At 39.5% G+C, this 22,604-nt stretch overlaps 1 protein-coding gene across 5 annotated transcripts in view; it reads left to right on the forward strand.

Annotated features, from left to right (window-relative positions):
• The window catches only part of SATB2 (SATB homeobox 2), a 254,032-nt gene that overhangs the window by 55,042 nt on the left and 176,386 nt on the right, over positions 1–22,604 (forward strand). For all 5 annotated transcript variants that reach the window (XM_077448434.1, XM_077448435.1, XM_077448436.1 and 2 more), the window contains one exon: positions 17,182–17,340. In XM_077448434.1, the coding sequence (XP_077304560.1) occupies positions 17,182–17,340 (159 nt within the window). The remainder of the gene's footprint in view (positions 1–17,181; positions 17,341–22,604) is intronic.

Raw genomic sequence — 22,604 nt, forward strand, 5'->3', positions numbered from 1 at the left:
ATAGGACAGGTGCTTTCAAGTCCTGAAAGTACTATTCAGCCTTGACCTGTATAGTCAAAAGCCAACATTGTTAAGAAGAATATCTGTCCTTGGAATGGCTGTCTGCATTGTCTACCTTAAGTAATTAAGTGATAAAATGCAGAAAGTTACCAAGAGATTTAAAATGTTTTCAGTGTATAATATGCTTCATAATGCCTTCTAAAACATAGGATTCCTTAAGTGGAACTTTAAGGAAAAAAATGGCAAACAGACAAGATTTTATGGCAGAAGAGACATAGTATATTTCTTTTGCAATAAAGTTCCTTACCTGTCTGTATGTCCTGCACAGTGAGCTGCGCATGTGCAGCTCAGTGTGCAATTTTGGCAAATCCAAGATGAATGAACAGTATCTGAGCCTGGATAATGAAAATGGTCAAAGTTCAGTACCCAGAAGCCAATCGGCCAAAGATATCAGTAGTCAGCCAGAAGCCTGAAGAAAAAACGGTTTGAAGAACTACTGTTGACAGTGTGAAACACATTACCTCCTGGGTCCTGTGTCATTGTCTTAGTGCCTGTCATTTGACTTTTTTTGGAATAAATCATGCTGGATCATTCCTGTTGTTGTGCAGCCTTCCTTTCTTTTTGGTTGATCATCAGTGGCGAGCCATGGCTTGCACCCAGTGCATCCAGATTGCAGTGATTGCTCACTTGGAGTGGCGTTCCTTTCTATGAACCGGAAGCTCCAAGACATTGTAGCTCTAAAAAGAAGGTGAATATAGTTAAACTTCAAGCTAGCCATACACTAGTAGAATTTCTTTAAAAATGTTTAATTTTAAGAACATTTGTTTGATTCTCTAACTGTTATTGAGTGTTTTTGCTTGGGAAAATCCATTCATTAGAAAATCAAATGTTAAAAACAAATTACATTTTGAAGTGCTTTTTGAACAATATTCATCAAATCATCTAATGCACTGAGAATTTTCATACAAATGTTCACTGGAAAACCTACTAGTGTGTGGCCAGCTTTAGTGTATTGGGAATGTATTTCTTATAATTTTGTGTGTAAAGCCCTATTCACATGGGCCAAATGTTAGGCAGCAGTGGCCGATTCAATAGCAACCTAAGGGCCACCTTTAAAAAAATGATTAAAAGTCAGCAGCTACAAATACTGCAGCCGCTGACTTTTAATAAATGGACACTTACCTGTCCAGGGTGCCCGCGATCTCGGCAGCAGATGACGAGCAATCCCTCGTGTCTCAGCTGCCCCCGCCACCATCCTGTCAGGGAATAAGGAAGTGAAGCGTTGCGGCTTCACTGACGGGTTCCCTACTGCGCCCTGCGTGAGCGTGCTGCGCATCTTCATTGGTCCCCGTTGTGTTCTGGAAACTGTGTGTTTCCCAGAACACAATGAGGGGGGCGGGCATCTGTGGCTAGTTGCGGCTAGCTATTCCCGGAAGTGAGTGCAGATACCTGGATTATACAGGTATCTGCATCCCCCTCCCCACTGAAAGGTGCCAATTGTGACACCGGAGGGGGGGAGGAATCCGATGAGCGGAAGATCCACTTTAGGGTGGAACTCCACTTTAAGGTTATGTCACCTTCCCAGCATAATCAGCGATACCTAATTAGAGCTTTTCAGTATGCTCAAAGGTAATGGTTATGGTCCATCTGCAGACTGAAGTGTATGTATACCCTAACAATGAATTTCTCTTATTTGCTCCATTTTGCTCTAATAAATGTACTATTGAAAGCTTTTTATTACACATATTTGCAAAATATCTCTTGATCTTGCTAGAAATCCAGTGCCTTTCTGTGTTTTTTGCACTCTGCAGTTTTTAAAGCTACTCTCCACATCAAAATTAAGTTTTCACTGAAGATGGGCTTTAAACATTGTTATCAGGAATGTTTTCCATTGATGTTATAGAGAAGAGAAGGGGGAGGTGTTATGTAGTCTAATTCTACAGGTGACAATGCTGTTTCTCCGTAGTACAGAAAGTAAGAGCTGTGCCGTAAATGTGTTACTTGCAGGATCACCAGGTAAAAATAAAGGGAAGGAATGAATAAAGAATGAATAAAGAAAATGTTAAATGTGTCTTGGCAGCTTGGAACGCAGTGTTAATTTTGGCAGCAAATTTCGATTTAGTTTTAGTCTTGGGACTAAAATGGCATTTTAGTTTTAGTCCCATTTTAGTCTTCTGCAATTGTTTTAGTTTTAGCCGTATTTAGTCGACTAAATCTCCAGTACATTTTAGTCGACTAAAACTAATTTTAGACGTCTAAAATCAAATGGGCGTAATTAAATTGTAATGCATTCGTTAAACGTTTCTCTACAATTTCCAAACTCATTATGAGCGAAAAATCTAATGTTATTTATGGCTTTGAGGTATGAACATGCACTACAGACCAGTGTTAATTCTGAAGTCAAATTTCAATTTAGCTTTAGTCTTAGGCCGCGTACACACGCGGGGACTGTTCGCTCAACTTTGTCCGTCAAACAGTTTCAGCAAACAGTCCGCTCAAAATTAGCATGGACGGACTTGCCCACACACGACGAACGAACAGTTTGCTGAAACCGTGCGCGATGACGTGAACGGCACGTACGACGGGACGGAAAATACGACGTCCTATACACTGCATTACAACTTTCGGCGTGTAAATCCTTTCTGAGCATGCGCGGAACTTAGTTTGACGAACAAGCCTACACACGAGGGGACTGTTCGCTGAAACCAAGTTTCAGCGGACAGTTTTTCGGAATTTCCGAAAAACTTTGTTCAGCAGACTGTTCGCTGAAACTGTCCGCTGAAAGCCCACACACGGGCGGACTGTCCGCCGAAACACTGTTCAGCGGACAAAGTTGGGCGAACAGTCCCCGCGTGTGTACGCGGCCTAAGTCTTTTGACTAAAATGCCATTTCAGTTTTAGTCGTATTTAAGTCATCGCAATTGTTTTAGTTTTAGTCGTATTTTAGTTGACTAAAATAGTATTCATTTAGTCGACTAAAATGTTTTAGTCAATGAAATTAAGGCTGTTAGGACAGTTATGGTGTATATAACAGATTTTAGTTACCACAGTTACATCAGTTAGGAGAATATTTCTAATGGGTTGCTATAAGTCACTGCACTTTTTTATATTCTATTTGCGGTTTGTCTTTCCTTCACGAAAAAGCTTGTTTTGCTACATTATATATGTAAGAAAAGCTGTAAATTGAATATAGCTGTCTGAAAACACAGAATAGTAAGTATGGTTGTGCTACAAAAGAATGTTGTATATATACATTTTTAGTGGATAGTCCTATAAGTTCTGAGTCTACAAAAAATTGCTAGTCTGGTTTTTGATAGCCATCACTACTTACAATCCCAGCCATAAAATGGTTGGCGTGCTTATGAGTCCTACCTCCACACAGGCATTTAACAGCAACTGTGGCCTAAGCATTTTACTTATCCCATGGAGATATTCTTTTATGACTGGCACAACTATTTAGTGACAGCATACTGGCTATACCAGTGTAGTTTAATTTGCTGGGTACATGTTAATAGCAAACATCTGTAAATGAAAAGAAGAGGACCACCCAGTACAGAACAGAATAGGCATTGTTCAGGATCTCTTGCCTGTTAACATGCCCATGGAATGTAGTTGGCATGTGCCCAAACCATTGTTCTTTCAAGGACCTGTTGAGATGGCCATGTTTATCCCTTGTTACATGATAACTTAGTCTGTATTTCTGCTTGCAGCACTTAGATGACAGATGCTATTGGTGATCTTGTTTACCCAATATTCATATTACAGAATCTTTCCATCTGTGTCATTTATCATATAGGGAAACTACAAAGATTTTGAAACGCCTTCTGTTATTAATCTAGACAGCGCATATAAAATGGATGTCTGCTTCTAATAGATGATTTATGTCGACGATGATATAAACAATATTATCAGTATGAAATACAATAAAAATAATATACCATTAGTACGAAATAATACAATCATAAAAATATATGAATCAATTACGTGCATGAGACAAAAATTATAGTCATAGGATTTTGTTTAATAATATAACACAACATTTTTTAATTTCCATTTACAAATAGTAAACAGGTGGCAGATTATAGCAGATAAGTGTACTTAGACTTCTAAAAAATTATTTTTGATTGGTAGCAATATATTATTCATCATTCTTGACATCACAGATAGGACTAAAAAAAAGAAGGAAGGGCTGGAGGTCACAAACCTCAGGACTTACAATAATACAATACAATAATAGCATATTTAATAATATACAAAAAGTTTTTTTATTTTTTAATTAATACAATTAAAAAATATATATAAATACATAAAAACAACATTGTATTTCAAAAGTCTGTTGTTTCATTGGAAAACATTTGCGCACAGATACTACCACTTTCTCAACATGTTTCTCTCAGCAGAGCTTCTTCAGGAGATATTATATGTGGAGACTGTTGAGCAACAGAGAAGTAATTCAATGAGTATTTAATGTTTACATTCATATAAATAATTACATAACATCAAAAGAATATATGTATCAAAACATCAAAATATCAACAAATCCAAAACCATGAGTAGATAGATAAATCAAAATAAAGGACATAGAAAAAAGATATTTTTCTCAATAATAAGCAAGAGCCATGAATTTACTAAACACCAAGGGCAGCCTTACTAATAATGCTGCAAATTGAATAATATGGGTAGATAGGTAGATGTGTAGAAATACGATTTTTTATATATTCAAAAAAAAACCTCTGTGTGTTGAAGCCCATTTTTGGAATACAGAAAAGACAAATGATCTAATCAAGGAGTTTTTTTCTGAAAGGAAAAAAACAATAAAGCAAAAATTAAATAAATAAATAGTTGAAATATAGCTAAATTAGTGCCGGTAGTAACGTAGATATATCAGTATATCATATGTGGTTTACCTTTCCAGATTAAATGCAATTGAATCAATGAAGAATCTGATGCGTTACTTTAATATTAGTCATGCATCCTATAAAGTAGTGCTGATAGAAAAAAACTGTCAGCAACTAAATTAGCAAATGGTGATTCAGTGGGGCCAAAACACGACCGCGGACTGATCCCAACCATGGGACTTAAGAAGGCATCTATGAAATTAGATTTAAAAAAATATATTTCAATACAATTGTCGATGGCAATTTCAATACAATGGGGATATGTATCAAATGTAAGGTATAGGGCATAAGTATAAATCTTACCATTAGTCTTGATATGCTGGAAGCGTAGGGAGACAACGGGAGAAATGTTAATCTCTCCCTGCTTACAGGCGTTTCTGACAGAGACAAGACGGGGAGATAGGAGTTTTATTATATGTGGTTGCAACTTATTTAAAATGGTCAGTTTGGGTGCATTTGGGAGGGGCTTCAATTTTAAATGTTTAAGGTATAGTTACTGCGCAGCATCGGTACATAATTAAAACTGAACTCCAAGCAAAGCAGCTAAATGCATTATTTAACCATTATCACTATGCACACTAGAGCACCAATAAAGCTTGGTGGAGAGCACTGGTAAAAACACACCCTCTGCTTGCTGATTGGGTAATGAGGGTGCAGCATCACACGGATGGGGTTACTTTTCTGCTCACTCTGCTTTTTACTACTGTTAGTATGACCCCTGCTAGCACATCTGTACTTCAGCAGACCTGATGGACTCCTAGTATTGACCCTTCCAATTTGAGTTCTGCTATACAAAGAAATACATGAGGGTTGATGTTCATACAGATTCAAGTACTCTAGGGGATTGATTCACTAAAACAGAAGAGTGCAAAATCCGGTCTAGCTGTGCATAGTAGCCAATCAGCTTTTAACTTTGGCTTGTTCAAATAAGTGCTGACAAATAAACCTGAAAGCGGATTGGTTTCTATGCAGAGCTGCACCAGATTTTGCACTTTCCAGTTTTAGTAAATCAACCCCTAGTTGTATTTAAAAATATATTACATTTTTAGCAAATATATACCTGCATTTAATTGTGCTTTTTATACCTACCAGGAGATCAGCTTTAAGTTAAGATGTATATATTAATTAACATTGTCAGTGAAAGCATATGGGAGATCCCTACCAAAGCTACAGTACATTTTAAAAACTGCCAGTCATTCAGGGTGCACATACATATAACAGTGGCAATACAGTATATGGCTGATTTGTAAAAACTGAAGAAAAATGAAATTAAATGAAGCAAAAATGTTATGTTCAAGCCTTTCATTTTAACATAACAAGAGTTCTGATTGGTTGCTATGAAAAAAAAAAACTTCTTAAATTGTATGCCTGTGGTATATGTTAAAGTCATGCAATCAATTTATACAGCATTTGTCTAGACTGCATATTTCATGAGCTGGGAGACAAACTTATAGTAAGTTAGATTGTTTTCCCTGACATCCAGTACACGGAACATCATATGCAGTAAGCCATAACAGCTGAATTTTAATTTTGGGGGAATAACCAGACTAATGAAAGACCATTTTGGATGCAATAGTTTACTGAACAAGACAACTTTAGTATCTTTTAGTTGTTTTACAAAATGTGCTCATACATATGTTTATCTTATAACACAAAACGTAATTAGGGTAAAAATCTCTGAACTGAGTCTAACCCAGCAACCAGTGGAGGTACCAAATTATTTATTTGTTCTAGGTCTCTATATTTGGATTTTGGAAATTCGTTATGACAATTTTCTTCTAATGCCACGATCGGAATTTCCGGCCAGAAAAAGACCGATGAGAGCTTTTCATCCGAAAATGCGACCATGTGTATGCTCCATCGGAATTTAGCTGTCCGAATTTCCTCCAGCCAAAAACTGATAGCATGTTCTCAATTATCCCGACGCAAATTCTGATCGTGTGTATGCAATGCCGACACGCCAAAAATCACGCATGCTCAGATTCAACTACGAGACGGAAGCTATTGGCTACTGGCTATTGAAATTCCTTTTTCTAGACCCGTCGTACATGTTGTACATCACCGCATTCTAAACGATTGGAATTTGGTGTGACCATGTGTAGGCAAGACAGCTTGAGCAGAATTCCATTGGAATTCCATCGGGAAAACCATCAGAGTTTTTTCCGACGAGAATTCCGATCGCGTGTACGCGGCATAAGAGGTTGCTGCAAGCGCCTCCATAGCTAACGATGTGTTAATTACAGTGCACTGCTTGAGGACAGTTGGACTTCTACACCAGAACAATCTTTGCTTTTTATGTTCATGCAGTATATTTACAAAATAGAAAGCAATTTATCTTCTAACCAAAGAATAATCTCCTTGTTGGATAATTAGTCATAATAACTACCGTATTTGTCGCTCCATAAGACGCACCTGACCATAACACGCACCCAGGTTTTAAAGGAGAAGAACAAGAAAAAAAATATTCTGAACCAAATGGTGTACTAAAATATCTACCAGTGCCCAATTAAATGCAGCCTTACCTGTGCCAATAAAATGAAGACTGACCTGTGCCAATAAAAAGCAGCCTCACCTGTGCCATGAAATGCAGCCTGATCTGTGCCAATAAAATTCAGGCTGACCTGTGCCATGAAATGCAGCCTTATCTGTGCCACGAAATGCAGCCTACCACCTTTACCTCACACAGACTGACATTCCTTATGCATACACCTGTCCCTCAGAAGAGAGAGCAGCTGGAGCGGCCGCCATGGCCGTACTCCATTTGGCTGCACGGGCTGCTCTGTCTTTGGTCTTCTGTGAGTGACAGGCCCAGCGTGAGATCGCCCGGCGCTCATGGGAGATGGATGAATCACCGCCGGCCCAGTATTGCAATATGGCAGCAGCGGTGACCGGGGGGGGGGGGGTGAGGGCTGGTCAGTAATCGCTCCATAAGACGCAGAGACATTTCCCCCCACTTTTTGAGGGGAAAAGGTGTGTCTTATGGAGCGATAAATACGGTATTTATAAATTTAGTCCATTCAAACAGAAAGGTCCATGAAATGAAGAGCTATTGTTATATTAATTACTTTTCTTTAATGGGTCCACCTAAAACTGCTTTGTCTTTGTTTGGTAGATGCTTGAAAGTTAAACTACTTGACAGATTTTTAATATCTCTCCAGGACTCTATTGGTGAGATCTCTGCGCATCACTTCCTGGATCTGCACATCTGTGGGACCCATTATAGCCATATTAGGTCAATGATGTCACAAGCATCCCCTCGCCTTTTTTGTGTGTGGCTGCAGGGTGGGGAATGAGGGATGAGGATGACGACAGAACACAGACTGCATAAATGGTGTCAGGGTCCGAGCAGAGGCCGGCTCCATGCCCCAGTGGAGGCTCTCCTCCCCTGACCAGAACTGACTGAGCCACCTTGGCTCCCCCAAGCCCCCTGCTAGCCAGTTCGGGAACCTGGAGTCCTTGCAGCAGGCGCTGTCCAGTACAAACCGTCCAGTTAGCAGAGAGTACCTGGAGCAGAGCTTCAGCCTGGGATGGGGGTCAGCAGAAGGCAGGGATAAGGGGAGTGGGAGGGGGCAGAGTCGATGCACCGTGGGCTTCTGGGTTGTCCTTCCCCCTGGGCTAAAAGTTACCAGTCATCCTCTGGCCAGCAGCCTATTATATGACAGCTTCCCTCAGGTTAAGGCCCAACTCAGTTCTGCACCAACCTTAGCTCATCAGTGAGATCTTACTGTAGGATTAGTCAAGAAATGTAAGAAGCTAGGGCCTCACTATACTTACAATAATTATATATAATATAACTTGGGGGTGGAATGTCCCTTTAATCTATTCCTCCCTTCCTTAGTGTTTTCCATCTGCTATTTATAATAAAATAAAAACAAAGAGGGAAATATAAGGGAAGGAGAGAAACCAAATATTAAATTAGGGAATATTCATTGGCTACAAAGCTTACAAAAGAAGCCCTACTTCAATTTTTATTAATGTGCTCTGTTTCCCATGTTTTATCACTTGAACCCTGAAAGTACAGAAGAATACTTCATGATCTGCCAGTAATGCACTCAGCTTCTCAGCTCCTGTTGTGGGCACAAGTTTTGTTGTGGGCTGACAACACACAGCTTTTTGTGGACTGATTGGTGTCAGCTCTGCCCAGTGTTTTTTGCTAATCGTAACCTACACAGTCACTGTCACTCTCAGATATCTACAGTATTACATATATACATTTAAATCATTCTGTAGTTCATAATAAGAATAAATAGGGCTAAATACACTATTTGAGATATCCCTGGAAGTGAGCAAAGGACAGTTCTGAACTTCTAACATTAACAACAGTTTTTTTTTCTGCACTTATGAAACATATATAGCAAACTACAGCATTTCCAATGGGTTATTTATTACTTTTCTACTCCACACCCTTTCCAAGAGTAAGAAAAATGCATTAGCTATAGATATACATTAAAAGATATACCTTTAGACTTATTTATTTAGATTCCATCATATCCTATAAGGCATTTCTACCAATTTGTAGCTGCTAGATTCAGCCAGCAATTAAATTGAAACTTCAAAGGCGTCTTATTGAGATAAAGAATTTATTTTTATGAGCTGGAAGCCAGCCCACCCCTTTATATGCTTCTGTTAGATATTTTTCCACTTTTAAAATCTGAGAGTTTCTTAAACCTGAACAGGTCTGCTTAGGGATCACCGCAGCTGGACTCATCTGTTTTGCCTACCACAAGTCCTGCCTTCACACCTTTTCCAACATCGCTTTGATCAGCGTTTATTTCCATGTGGACCCGAGCTGGCAGCGATACTTTTTTGTGTTTTACAGCTGCAGCGTAGGATTCATTATAACCCTTACACCAGGTGAGAAAAAGATTGTAGTACACAGATATTCAGTTTAACAAGACCAGCGGAAACATTTCCTAAGGGCCTAAGGGGTTAAGCAAGATGAGAATGAATGATTTGGCACTGGAAATTTTCGAGTGATGTTATGGAAATGCCTGACCATGTTATCGGTAGAGACCAATACATTGTATAGGCTGCTTTGTGATGCTGATCAAATGTCTACCCAAGTAATGATTCTGTGGATTGTCTGCACAAAAAATGTTTTGTCTCTGTGTATCAAATTTTCATTTTTCATTTCTTATTATATTATCTATACTTTATGATTGTATCTACGTTAAATAGATTTGTATATCAATGGGGAATCATGGCTAGGACAGACCCTCTGGGACTAAGGGGACACTTTATACTAGGTGTGGTTCAGTCAGTCTGTGTTGTCATATACCCAGATAGCAAGGATAACTTGCCACAAATTTGTGGCAATGTTGAAATTAAATTCTGTTAACTTGCTACACATTTTTACTGGAAAGTTGTACACTTACAGAGCACTTGATGCACAAGTTTCAGTTGACACTTTTCCATCTGTAGCAAATTTGCTTGGCAAGTCTCCAACATGAGCAAAGTTATAGTGGTTAATCTACAGCAAGGGCTCTGAAAGTTACAGTGACGCCTGTGGTGGGATGACTATTGCACAACATAACTGAACCAGAACTTGCAGCAGACTTGATCCGGATTCATGCAATGCGGACTTTCTGCAATTGTGCAACAAAAGTGTGAAACTTGGCAAATCTAGCAATAGCTTAGCAAGTCATTTTCAAACTTGCAGCACAATTGGTTGCTATCTGGGTATATGGATTTGCTGACTTCTTGAGCAGGTAACAAGCAGGAGACAATCTTACAGATGTCCTATTTTACTGATTTGTATGTAAGTGGTGTTGGGCATTGTGCACTTCCATCACTTTCAGGTCGCAGTAGCGTGAAACAAGCCTAATGCCCCGTACACACGAGCAAATTTTTCACCGGAAAAAACTTGGATGGTTTTTCAGACGGAATTCCGCTCAAGCTTGGCTTGCATACTCACGGTCACACAAAAGTTCTCTGAACTTTCAACTGTCAAGTACACTACGAAGAGCTGAGAAAATGATCAGAACTTTTTCCAAGCGAAAAATAGAGAACCTGCTCTCAATTTTTTGCTGGCTGGAATTCTGCCAGCAAAAGTCTGATGGAGCATACACACGGTTGGAATTTCTGACCAAAAGCTCACATCTGACTTTTGTTGGCAGAATTTCTGGTCGTGTGTATGGGGCTTTAAAATGTCAGCAAAATGTGCTGGATATTATATTATGTTAGTTTTGATACAGGAATAGATATATTAATAAACAAGTTCAATGAAACAATTTCAATTTAGTATTTTATTTCATTAAAGCCCGACACCAGCCAAAGTTGTTTTGTTTGGTTTTTAAAAGTGGAAGAGTCAGAAGGTTTTTTTCCTGCCTGTTTCTGCCACTTCAAGAATTACTTTAAGGTAAAAGTGCAGTAATTTATAATAAATGCTCACTGAAAATCAGTTTACACTGACTACCTTGCTCTTATAGGAGGCCTAGTTGGAGAGGATATGGTATCTGCCTGGGTTATCACTGATGTAAAGTTGGAGGTAACTCTCTGTGACCACTACTAGAGAATGCACAACATTTGAAAGTGATGCTATTACCATTATTATCCAGGAAAACCTCCTCCTTATGTCTGTCTGAACTAGTTTTAGTTTGTTATTGGCATCAGTGCAAAGTCTCATTAATAATGACTCCCTTGTCCAATAAGAGTGCTGAAATGCTAAAGAAAGGCAATCTTATTGGACAGGGGAATAGCAGTGGCGAAGCTTCAGGCCCAAGTCACAAGCATATAATAATGGTATAGATTACAAAATAAAAATTGCTCCTCAACCAAAAAATCATTTTACTCATTGCCTGAAGCTTGATGTCTAATAAAGGTAATAGTAAGTATTTTGTAGTCCTAGTTACTGCTCTTAAAGTTACACTCAATACAATCTAATTGTACAGAGTTTTTTACATTTACGGTATATATATTAATTTATTTGTGTTTATAAATAACTATGCAAGGTGAGAGACAACCTAAATGACCATTGAATTTGCTTTATTCTAAATAGGTGATGAGAAATCTAAAGGAGTTTGTACAATATATGTTGTGCCATGTGTGTCCAGCTTTAGGCTTGACTTTTGCTTAAGAAATTCAAAAACGGAATATAGGCTCACCATAAATGACCATTTTGAGGCAATGCACAGACCATGAAAACTTCCATTTCTGATCAGTCGCAGTTTGTAGATACATTGCCATTTTTCTAGATGTTCAGTAATACCGCGTACACATGACTTGTTTTCCATCAGAATAAACTCTGACGGTCTTTCGGACGGAGTTCTGACAGAGTTCCACTGAAACGGACTTGCCTACACACGATCACACTAAAGTCCATTTGTTTAGAACGCAATGACGTACGACGAGACTAGAAAAAGGAAGTTCAATAGCTAGTAGCCAATAGCTGCCCTTGCACCGTTTTTGGTACGTCGGAATAGCATACAGACGAACAGTTTTCCCCGATAGGAATTGATTCAGTCGGAAAGATTTAAAACATGTTCTATTTCTAGGTCCGTCAGGATTTTTGAAAAAAAAGTCAGATGAAGCCCACACACAATCGGAAAATCCGATGAAATTGTTCCGTCTGACCTTTTCTGCTGGAAAGTCCAGTCGTGTGTACGCGGAATAATAGGTGCCCTAAACCTTTGTTGAGTCATCTATTTAAAAGTAAAAAAAATGCTCATGCAAGCCTTGCACAGACAGCAGTAAAACAAAAGATACATAGTCATATATTCCAAAAGCTGCCCAAACTTTCTTTTTGCAATGAATATACAAAATCAATGTCATTTTATTCTTTTCCTCGCTGTGAAATTTCCATATGAGTTTTTGGTTAGTTAGGATGGCCAACATAAAAAAATCTTGCAAAAACAAGCTACAACAATGATGCTTTCATTGTTAAGGAACAAGGCAAACATTATAATATTTAATCAGCTCTAAGTCCTTATTAAACACGATAGCTTCCTTAACCCCTTCTCTGTCAAAAGGGGGTCGCGGCACATAGAAAAAGATTGCTGGCAGCCAAGTGTTTCTAACATCTATTTTTCTGCTAATGACTTTCCTGCAGATGAAAATAAAATGTCCATATAAAAAGATGATTTATTAGCAGAAGGCTGAGACATGGAGGAGACGCATTAATAGGATCCAGACATCGCCATGCAGAATCTTCTTTTTCTTTCCTATGTGATGTATGAGAAATAAAGTAGGGCATATAAAAAAGAAACAGCCTTGACACGCAGTCTATGAGAACAGAGCTGATGAAAGGAAGAATAAGGAGGTATAATAGTGGCTTTATCTGCCATCAAAACACTCTCAGTTGAGAGATAAGTATTTTTGATATACACTGTGGTCTCATAGAAGAAATACCATTCAAATTTAAAGAGGGTTTTGGATAATGTGTAATTTCACTTAGCTTGTCTTCTCTGTTTCTATGGGCTGCCAAAGAGAGAGTCCCAATTCGAGCAGATCTGCCTCCAATCACTTTGTCTGTTTGGTGTGTTTTTAAAGAGTTTGCCATTGAATTGACTTGGAAAACCTCTTGCATTGCGTTCTGAATTCAGCCCTTTCCTAACTTTCTGAGGGTTGGCATGATATGGGTTGTTACCTTCTGGTCCTCAAATATCTCTTTGATCTGTCTGCTTCTGCATTCATCAGGAGTAATGGAAAAACATTCATCATACATCATAGCACTCTTTCTCATAATCAAACCCCTACTCAGCGGAGTTGATTTACTAAAAGATTAGTTTAGGTTGAACTCGATGGACGTGTCTTTTTTCATCCTGGCTAAATGTGTAAGAATTTTCACTTTCCAAAGCAAATGTTCACGTAGCTTAGTGCAACAAAAATGTCACAACTCTTTTTCCAGGCTTTGGATACAATAGGGGAGGGTTAGAACCCCTTGAGGTTTTATTACTAAATGCGCTTTTCATAGGTAGATTTACCCTTATTATTTGTCCTGATGATTATTGACAAGTAGAAAGTAATGGGAAATCCAAAATGTTAGAGTTGCCACATGAAATAGATATACGTTTACATTTTCCAATGTGGGCATCTGTTCCAGGGACAACTGTCTAACAGTAGATTTTGCCTTGCTTTGTAGAGATTTCTAGCCTCTTGCTTCTGCAAGATAGATAAAGGAAAATCACCTCAACATGTTACAGAAAGCAGAAAACATATATATATATATATATATATATATATATATATATATTTTATCCATGCCATAATCTAATCTAAACCTAAACAAAGTTACAATGTTGTGTCTATACATACATTCTATCACTTTGTTCAGAGAACATTCTCTACTCCAGGGGTAGGCAACCTTTTGAGCACAGTGTGCCGAAAAATGTTTTTAAAGAAATTGAGCATGCCGATTTTATAACAAAAAAATGTCAACTTCACACTCTCACGTAAAAGATTTTTTATAAAGTAAATGCTTTAACCAGTTCCCGACCGGCGCACAATGATGTACGTCGCCAGAATGGCACGGGCAGGCATATTGGCATACAGGTACGTCCATTTCTATATGCCGCCCTGCCATCACGTGCGCGCCACCGGCGGCGCGCTAGCATACCCCCGGGACTCCCATGAGTCCGGCCGCGGGTCCCGCGGACTCAATCGCCACGGGGATACCCGCGATCGTCTCACGGGGAGGCTGAACGGGGAGATGCCATTGTAAACAGCATCTCCCCGTTCTGCCTAGCAACAAGTGATGCTGATCTCTGCTCCATGTGATTGGAGCAGAGATCAGTGCTCACTAACACAAAGCCCAGCCCCCCACAGTTAGTAACACGCCCCTAGGAACACTTAACCCCTACACTGCCACTCCCTGGTTAACCCCTTCACTGCCAGTGTCATTTACACAGGAATCAGTGCATTTGTATAGCACTGATTGCTGTATAAATGACAATGGTCAAAAATGTCCGATGTGTCCGCCATAATGTAGCAGTCACAAAAAAAATCTCTGATCGCCACCATTACTAGTAAAAAACAAATTATTAATAAAAATGCCATAAAACTATCCCCTATTTTGTAAATGCTATACATTTTGCGCAAACCAGCTTATTGCATTTTTTTTTACCAAAAATATGTAGAAGAATACGTATCCGCCTAAACTGAGGGAAAATTTTTTTTTTTTATATATTTTTGGGGGATATTTATTATAACAAAAAGTAAAAAATAATGCATTTTTTTCAAAATTGTCGCTCTATTTTTGTTTATAGCGCAAAAAATAAAAACCGCAGGGGTGATCAAATACCACCAAAAGAAAGCTCTATTTGTGGGAAAAAAATTGCGTCAATTTTGTTTGGGAGCCACGTCGCACGACCGCACAATTGTCAGTTAAAGTGACGCAGTGCCGAATCACAAAAAGTGGTCTGGTCTTAAGCCAGCAAAATGGTCCGGTCTGAAAGTTGTCAAACTACTTTAGTAGTGAGAAGTTAACATTCTGCACTCTACCGCCTCAGATCAGCCCCAATTCCTGCCACTTCACACTTCAGATGAGCCCCAATTCATACACCTTTACTCCTCAGATCACAGTTTCCCCTGCTCATCTGCCCCACCACTGTACCACCCTGCTCATCTGCCCCACCACTGCAACCCCCTGCACATCTGCCCCACCGCTGTAACCCCCTGCACATCTGCCCCACCACTGTAACCCCCTGCATGTCTGTCCCACCACTGTAACCCCCTGCTCATCTGCCCCACCAATACTCCTCCTTTCACATCTGCCCCACTGCTCTACCCCTCAGCTTATATGTCCAAACACTAAACCCCCTTGCTCATCAGCTCCACCACTGTAACCCCCTGCTTATCTGCCCCACCACTGTAAGCCCTATACATCTGCCCCTACACTGTACAACCCTGCTCATCTGCCCAACCAATTTACCCCCTTTCTCATCAACACCACCAATGTACCCCCTTTCTCATCTGCCCCACCACTGTAACCCCCTGCACATCTGCCCCACCACTGTAGCCCCCTGCACATCTGCCCCACCACTGTACTACCCTGCACATCTGCCGCACCTCAATACACCCCTGCTCATCTGTCTCACCACTGTAACCCCCTGTACATCTGCTCCAACACTTTACCAACCTGCACTTCTGTTCCACCACTGTAACTCCCTGCTCATCTGCCCCACCAATGTTCTCCCTTTCTGATCTGTCCCACCAATGTACTTCCATGCACATCTGCTTCAACACTGAACCATCTTCTCATCTGTCCTGACACTGAACTTATCTGCTCACCTGCCCCACCACTGTAACCCCCTTTCTCATCTGCCCCATGAATATACCTCCTGCACATCTGTCCCAAATCTGTTACCCCTGCTCTTCTGCCCCACCACTGTAACCCCCAATGTTTCCCATATTTTACAATGTGTGAGGGCATAGTGCCTCCCCCTCAGTGCAGGTGAGGTGTGGGGAATTCTGAAATTGGAATGCATTTGTGTCTCACTGATATTTCCCTGCACTGCTCTTCTGATGGTGAGGGATGGGGAGGGAGTCAAGTGCTGGCAAAAGAGGCTTGGCATGCCACTTGTGGCACCAGTGCCGGGTTGGCTACCCCTGCTCTACTCCATTAAGCAAATCACTTCTAGCAAATCAATGAAAATGACAGTATTTGAAGAGCTTTAACTCACAGTAGCCAATCAGACTGTACTAAAGTCATATGGGCCAAAGATAAGTTGAGTTGAGCTGAGTTGAATGGTTGACAGCTTTGTGGTGGGTTTGAACATACCTTCAGTGTAGGTTTTGGTTGGCATAGTAAGCGATACATTGGTTGATGTAACCATATTTATGCACATATTTTTCTGATATATGTTTTCATTTAGTTTATCCACATTATAATTGGATCCTAATACATCACTTTACACCTGAGTAGCGCAGAGGTACACTATCACACATTACACTGCAGTTTTTGTCACTACGGCATGATAATTTTTGACATTTAGATGCATTTTATAGTTTTGTTTGTTTGTCGTAGGTAGTGCTATATATTTTTTTTTCTCACATGTGTATTCATATATACACGTAAGTGTCGCTGTTCACTTATATGTTTGTTTAGGTGAATATTTTTTCATTTTTTTTTCATTTTCAGTGGTGAATGGGTTTATTTTACTTCGATGGTAGATCGCTTATTCATTTTTCATTTAAATGTAAAACCGGCTGGTTGGCAGCACAATCAAAAAGTGTGGCTGATGTGTATAATGATCAGCTCTAAATCTTTTTAGTTTCGCTAGCTGTAGTGTTGAACAAACTGAGTCCCTGTGTTAATGTGCTATTTTTTTTTGCCGTCTGCATACAGGTCTCATGCTTCCTGTCTTCTGTGTGGTGGAGCAGATGGACAGCAGGGAAGAACATGCTGAATTTGTACTGGTTCGTAGAGACGTCCTTTTTAATCAGTTGGTAGAGACCGCCCTTCTTGCCCTCGGGTACTCTCACTCATCAGCAGCTCAAGCACAAGGTAAGGGAGCTTCTAATACGATTCTCTTAGTTTGCAACATCACAAACATTAAATAACATTTGTTGTCCACCTTTGCAAGGACCTAATGAACACCACTGTTCATATTGCTACTTCCTGTTTTGTCACCTATAAAGGAAGTGGTATATTGTTATATCCACAAATAGTAAGTCATTTACATCTCATGTTAATTATATGGCTTGGTAGCCAGGAGCAACCACGATGGTCTCATATCTGAAATTTAGTATTCCTCTATCTATTTTTAATACATTTTATCGAAAATTACATTGTTTTACTAACTAAGAATTATACATTATTTTAATGATTAAAAATAAATGTATTTTTAATGTTTGTTGTAACAAATCGGTACATGCTTAAACTAAGTAAGCAGATATCATTCATCTGTGATTTCCAGAGTTTATATAGCGTATTGATAATCAGGGATATAACATATTGCCTGGGTGCCTGGTATGTGACCACTCCCTGCCTCTAGTACTTATAAACCCTTCCACTACTCTATAAGGTGGGAGCAGTTGTAGTCAACATGGTCTATGGGGTGGTATGCACTTTGCGCACTGGTGTATCCACAGTAAATATATTAGTGCAATTGTTTCTGTGCACTGATGTGTTGGGATGTAGGCCATTGTTTTGTTTCTATCCATGGGAAAAGTAGATTTAAGTTATGACCACCAATAGGCTTATTGCAGTATATTCCTATGCCTCTATAACTTAGATATTTTTGTGGCCACACAGTTCCACACAACGCATAGCTTTAATAACACAAATAGGCAAATGATTACATCTTTATGTGCTGTTGCTTTGCTAGAAATATTTACACAAGGTGAGAAACATGAGATAGGATCATGTAAAAAAAGGAAGCTTGGCACACATAAAAGTTTACTGTGTTAGACCTTCTCAAAATGATACCTGCCTAAAGGTCTTAGTTCCACCTGTGTATAATTAGTGTTTTACTACCAGTTACTGTAGATTAGTCAGACAGCACGATCTACCAGCGAGGAAGAAATACATTTATTTTGCATACAGTAAATTTGACAGAATACAAAAAACGGTCACTTTTTATAGGTTACCTTAACAAGGTCCCGGAGCATATCCAGGGAAACCATTTGATGGCCAGAATACTCCAAACAGGCAATTTATTTGTGGATGCACAATACTTGTAAACCTACATCTTTGTGTTGTCTCTACCATTTATGTCAGGTAGGCTAATATGCTTTTTAAAAAAAAAAAATCATTTGTTGGTCAATATACCAAAACACACAAAAGCATGAGGTATTAGTTTGTATTTTAGGTCAAAATAGGCAATTGTTACCATCTAAGCCAATGGTTCTCATATCTGATGAGTACTGCAATAATATGGAGGATGCACAATGCTTGTAAACCAACCTCATAGAGAATCACTTATAACAGAGGAAGGATGTTGCTATCTGCTCTCCATTACATATCACATTTTGTCCCATTCATAAAATATAGGCTGTGATATTTAGCTGACTGAGCCCCAGGGATTGCTCATTGCTTTTTTTGCAGCAGCAGAGAGCTTCATGATTGGAGGAACTCTGACCATGTAACTTTCACAGGCTTTTTTTTTTTTTTTAACAGAACTCCCATTCATTTAATATTGCTTCTTCGGCTTCAGACTCCCACAGCTGACAGTATTGAGTGTATTAAAATGTGGTCATTGGTCAGTTGATAATATTGGTATATTAGATCCTGGGTTTTAATCTTCCCTCTCTATTGTGCCCGAAAATGTTCCTTATTACAAACTTGCTTTTGGTCACATACATATCGGGCCTGTACAAATAAGCAGCTAAGACAGGATAGCGGGTTTATAGTTGTCACACTAGCTCATGTTATCACCTTGTTGACATGACCCGTGCAGACTCCCTGGCTGGCAGGCTACAAACAAGCCCCCGTTTGAGAGGGCAGAGCCCGCGTGGCTGGGCAGCGCTGTGCTATAAAGTAGTTTATTATTGTGTAAGGTAATATTTTCCTTTGGATTGTGTCATATGAACATGGTTAGCAGCTCAGAATAAGAGTGAGTCACACACCACCCTTCCAATGGGGCCTTTGTCCTCTTCAATTACCCATGAATGTAAATCTAATTGTCTTTATGGTTGGTCTTCTCATTGCTTTGCTGTTTAATCTAATATTGGAATAACATCTTTATGTTGCAGCCCTTGGAGGCAGAGTTTTATGGCTGGTCTTTGGTATTCAATAAGAGAAAATATGCAGGGAAAAAGAATGTATCAAGCTACAATTAAGTCTTTACAAGAAAAGGCAGCATTGTAATGAGAAGAGTGGAGTCAAGTACCAGTTAGACCAAAGTAGCCACATTATAACCTTGGTTGGACTTCAGGTTATATAGAAAATTTATGAGGCCTAGCTAAAGACATTTTCTTTTCACATATTTTTTTTCCTCAGAATTATATTTTTATCCACATTCAATTTATATAAGAAGTATGTAGAGTGATGTTATTGGTGCCTTGCGATATTACTGAGAAAATAGACAATATGTGCCAATACCTCATTGACTAGTTCACTAGTTGCTAGTCAATTGGTTGCCTATGATCTGAGACCACAAAATAAATATTTTAGTATTTTAGTTTTATTTTAGTTGTGGCAGAACAATCTTTTTTCTAGATTCAGCATGACAAAAATAGGGGTTCATTTAATAAAGTAAAGGTAAAAGTAATATAATTGGAGGCCGATTCATACTTTCGTTGTGAATGGCACGCCAACACACCTTAAAAACCCAGCACAGTGTATGGTGTCCTGTTTGTTGAATTGCACTGCAAAAAATTAAGCCTGCCACCCATCAATGCAAATCAGCGTCCATCAGTACTGCCTATCCATGCCCACCAGTGCCGCCTATCAGTGCCCACCAGTGCCGCCTATCAATGCCCACCAGTGCAGCCTATCAGTGCCCACCAGTGCAGCCTAACAGTACCCATCAGTGCCGCCTAACAGTCTCTCATCAGTGCCACATATCAGTGCCACCTAATAAGTGCCCATAATAACCACCTCATCAGTGCCCATAAGTGCCACCTCATCAATGCCCAGTTCAGTCTATCAGTGCCCATCAGTATCGCCTTATCAGCGCACATCAGTGAAAGCAAAAAATTACTTAGTCACAAAATTTACTGACAGAAAAAATGTGAAAAACATTTTTTTTTTTCAAATTTTTTTGTCTTTTTTTATTAAAAAATAAAAAACCCAGCAGTGATTAAATACCACCAAAAGAAAGCACTATTTGTGTGAGGAAAATGATAAAAAATGTGTTTGGGTACAGTGTAGCATGACCACGCATTTTGTCATTCAATATGTGACAGCTGAAAAATGGCTTGGGCAGGAAAGGATTGTAAGTCCACAGTAGGCAATTGGTTAATGCCCGTGTCAATGCATGACACGGTGTGCATCACAGGCAGTGCACTGGTTTGTGGTGAATCATTCCTTAGGTAAACAAATAAGCACCATAGTTGTATAGTATTAAACACAAAAGCAAGTATTATGTTGCAGCTTATCAGTTCTTAGATGTATTGGCTGCATTAGTTTCCCCTTTAGGCTTTCTTTCTTCTATTTTCATATGATAATCTAAGCATAAAATCTCTCTTAGAGTTACAGGGCTATTTAACACTGGCAGGGGTGCTTAAAATGATTAGTTTTTATTTATTTATCTAAAACCTTTACCCAAATGGGGGAAAAAAATGTTTGCTGTAACTGATTATAAAGTATTAGCAGGTGTGCAGCTTCAATTTGCTAGTGTATTTAAAGCTGCTAGTATACTTAACACTCCCCCTCCCACCAGACTGACAATTCTACTGTCCAAATGTGTCCTCTGTGCTCTTTCATCCAGAGTGATGTATGCATAATATAGAAGGAGTGTTATGGGCCAGATCACTAGGAAAAACAGAGGAAAAAAAACTAAAAAAGAAAACCAATACAGTCACTGCATCTGATGATTGGTAAACTGCAATATATTACATTTTTGGTTTTGGGTTTAATACCGCTTTAAGTTTTATATTGACAGTTGTAATGATAATGGAAAGATGAACTCATTAAATATTATTGGGATACCTAATGCAGACACTAAACATGTTCATATTTACGTTGAATATGTAGTTTATAGGTTTATAGTTTCAGGGTGATTCCCGTTAGTTTCATTATGAACCTCAGAGCATCCCCAATTTATGTACCTTTTGACCTATCAGCCCTAATGAATATTTCAGATCAAGCCCAAACCCTGCAGCTTCAGACTTTAGATCAGCCCCAAATCATGCCCCTTTAGAGCTAAGATCAGTCCCAAACTTTGCACCTTCAGACTTTAGATCAGCCCCTTATCATGCCCCTTTAGAGGTAAGATCAGTCCCAAACTTTGCAGCTTCAAACCTCAGATAAGCCACAAATCATGCCCCTTTAGAGGTAAGATCAGTCCCAAACCCTGCAACGTCATACCTCAGATCAGCCTCAAATCTGCCCCTTTAGAGCTAAAATCAGCCCTGAAACTTGCACCTGCAGACCTCAGATCAGCCACAAACCCTGCAGCTTTAGACCTCATATAAGCCCCAAATTACGCCCCTTTAGATGTAAGATCAGTCCCAAACCCTGCAGCTTCAAACTTTAAATAAGCCACAAATCATGCCCCTTTAGAGGTAAGATCAGTCCCAAACCCTGCAACGTCAGACCTCAGATCAGCCCCAAATCATGCCCCTCTAGAGCTAAAATCAACCCTGAACCTCGCACCTTCAGACATCAGATCAGCCCTAATGAATGCTTCTTCAGACTTCAGATCAAGCCCAAACCCTGCAGCTTCAGACCTTAGATCAGCTCCAAATCATGACCCCTTAGAGCTAAGATCAGCCCCAAAGCTTGCACCTTCAGACCTTAGATCAGCCCCAAACCCTGCAGCTTCATACTTCATATCAGCCCCAAATCATGCCCGTTTAGAGGTAAGATCAGTCCCAAACCCTATAGCTTCAAACCTCAGATAAGCCACAAATCATGCCCCTTTAGAGCTAAAATCAGCCCTAAACCTTGTACCTTCAGACCTCAGATAAGCCCCAAACCTGGCAGCTTAAAACCTCAGATCAACCCCACACCCCACACCTTCAGAAATGCAGGGGTTTATATACTTTCTGTGGTACTTCCAACAGGAGAAGGGAGAGAAAAGGCAGGCAGGCTTATTTCACACACCAAAGCCATGAGCTGTTATTAGGCCTCTGCTGTTACTGATGCCAGGGAGGTGGGAGGAC

Source organism: Lithobates pipiens, unplaced genomic scaffold, assembly GCF_037356315.1.
Source record: "Lithobates pipiens isolate NorthernLeopardFrog02 unplaced genomic scaffold, aLitPip1_a1.2 Scaffold_22, whole genome shotgun sequence".
Taxonomy (NCBI): domain Eukaryota; kingdom Metazoa; phylum Chordata; class Amphibia; order Anura; family Ranidae; genus Lithobates; species Lithobates pipiens.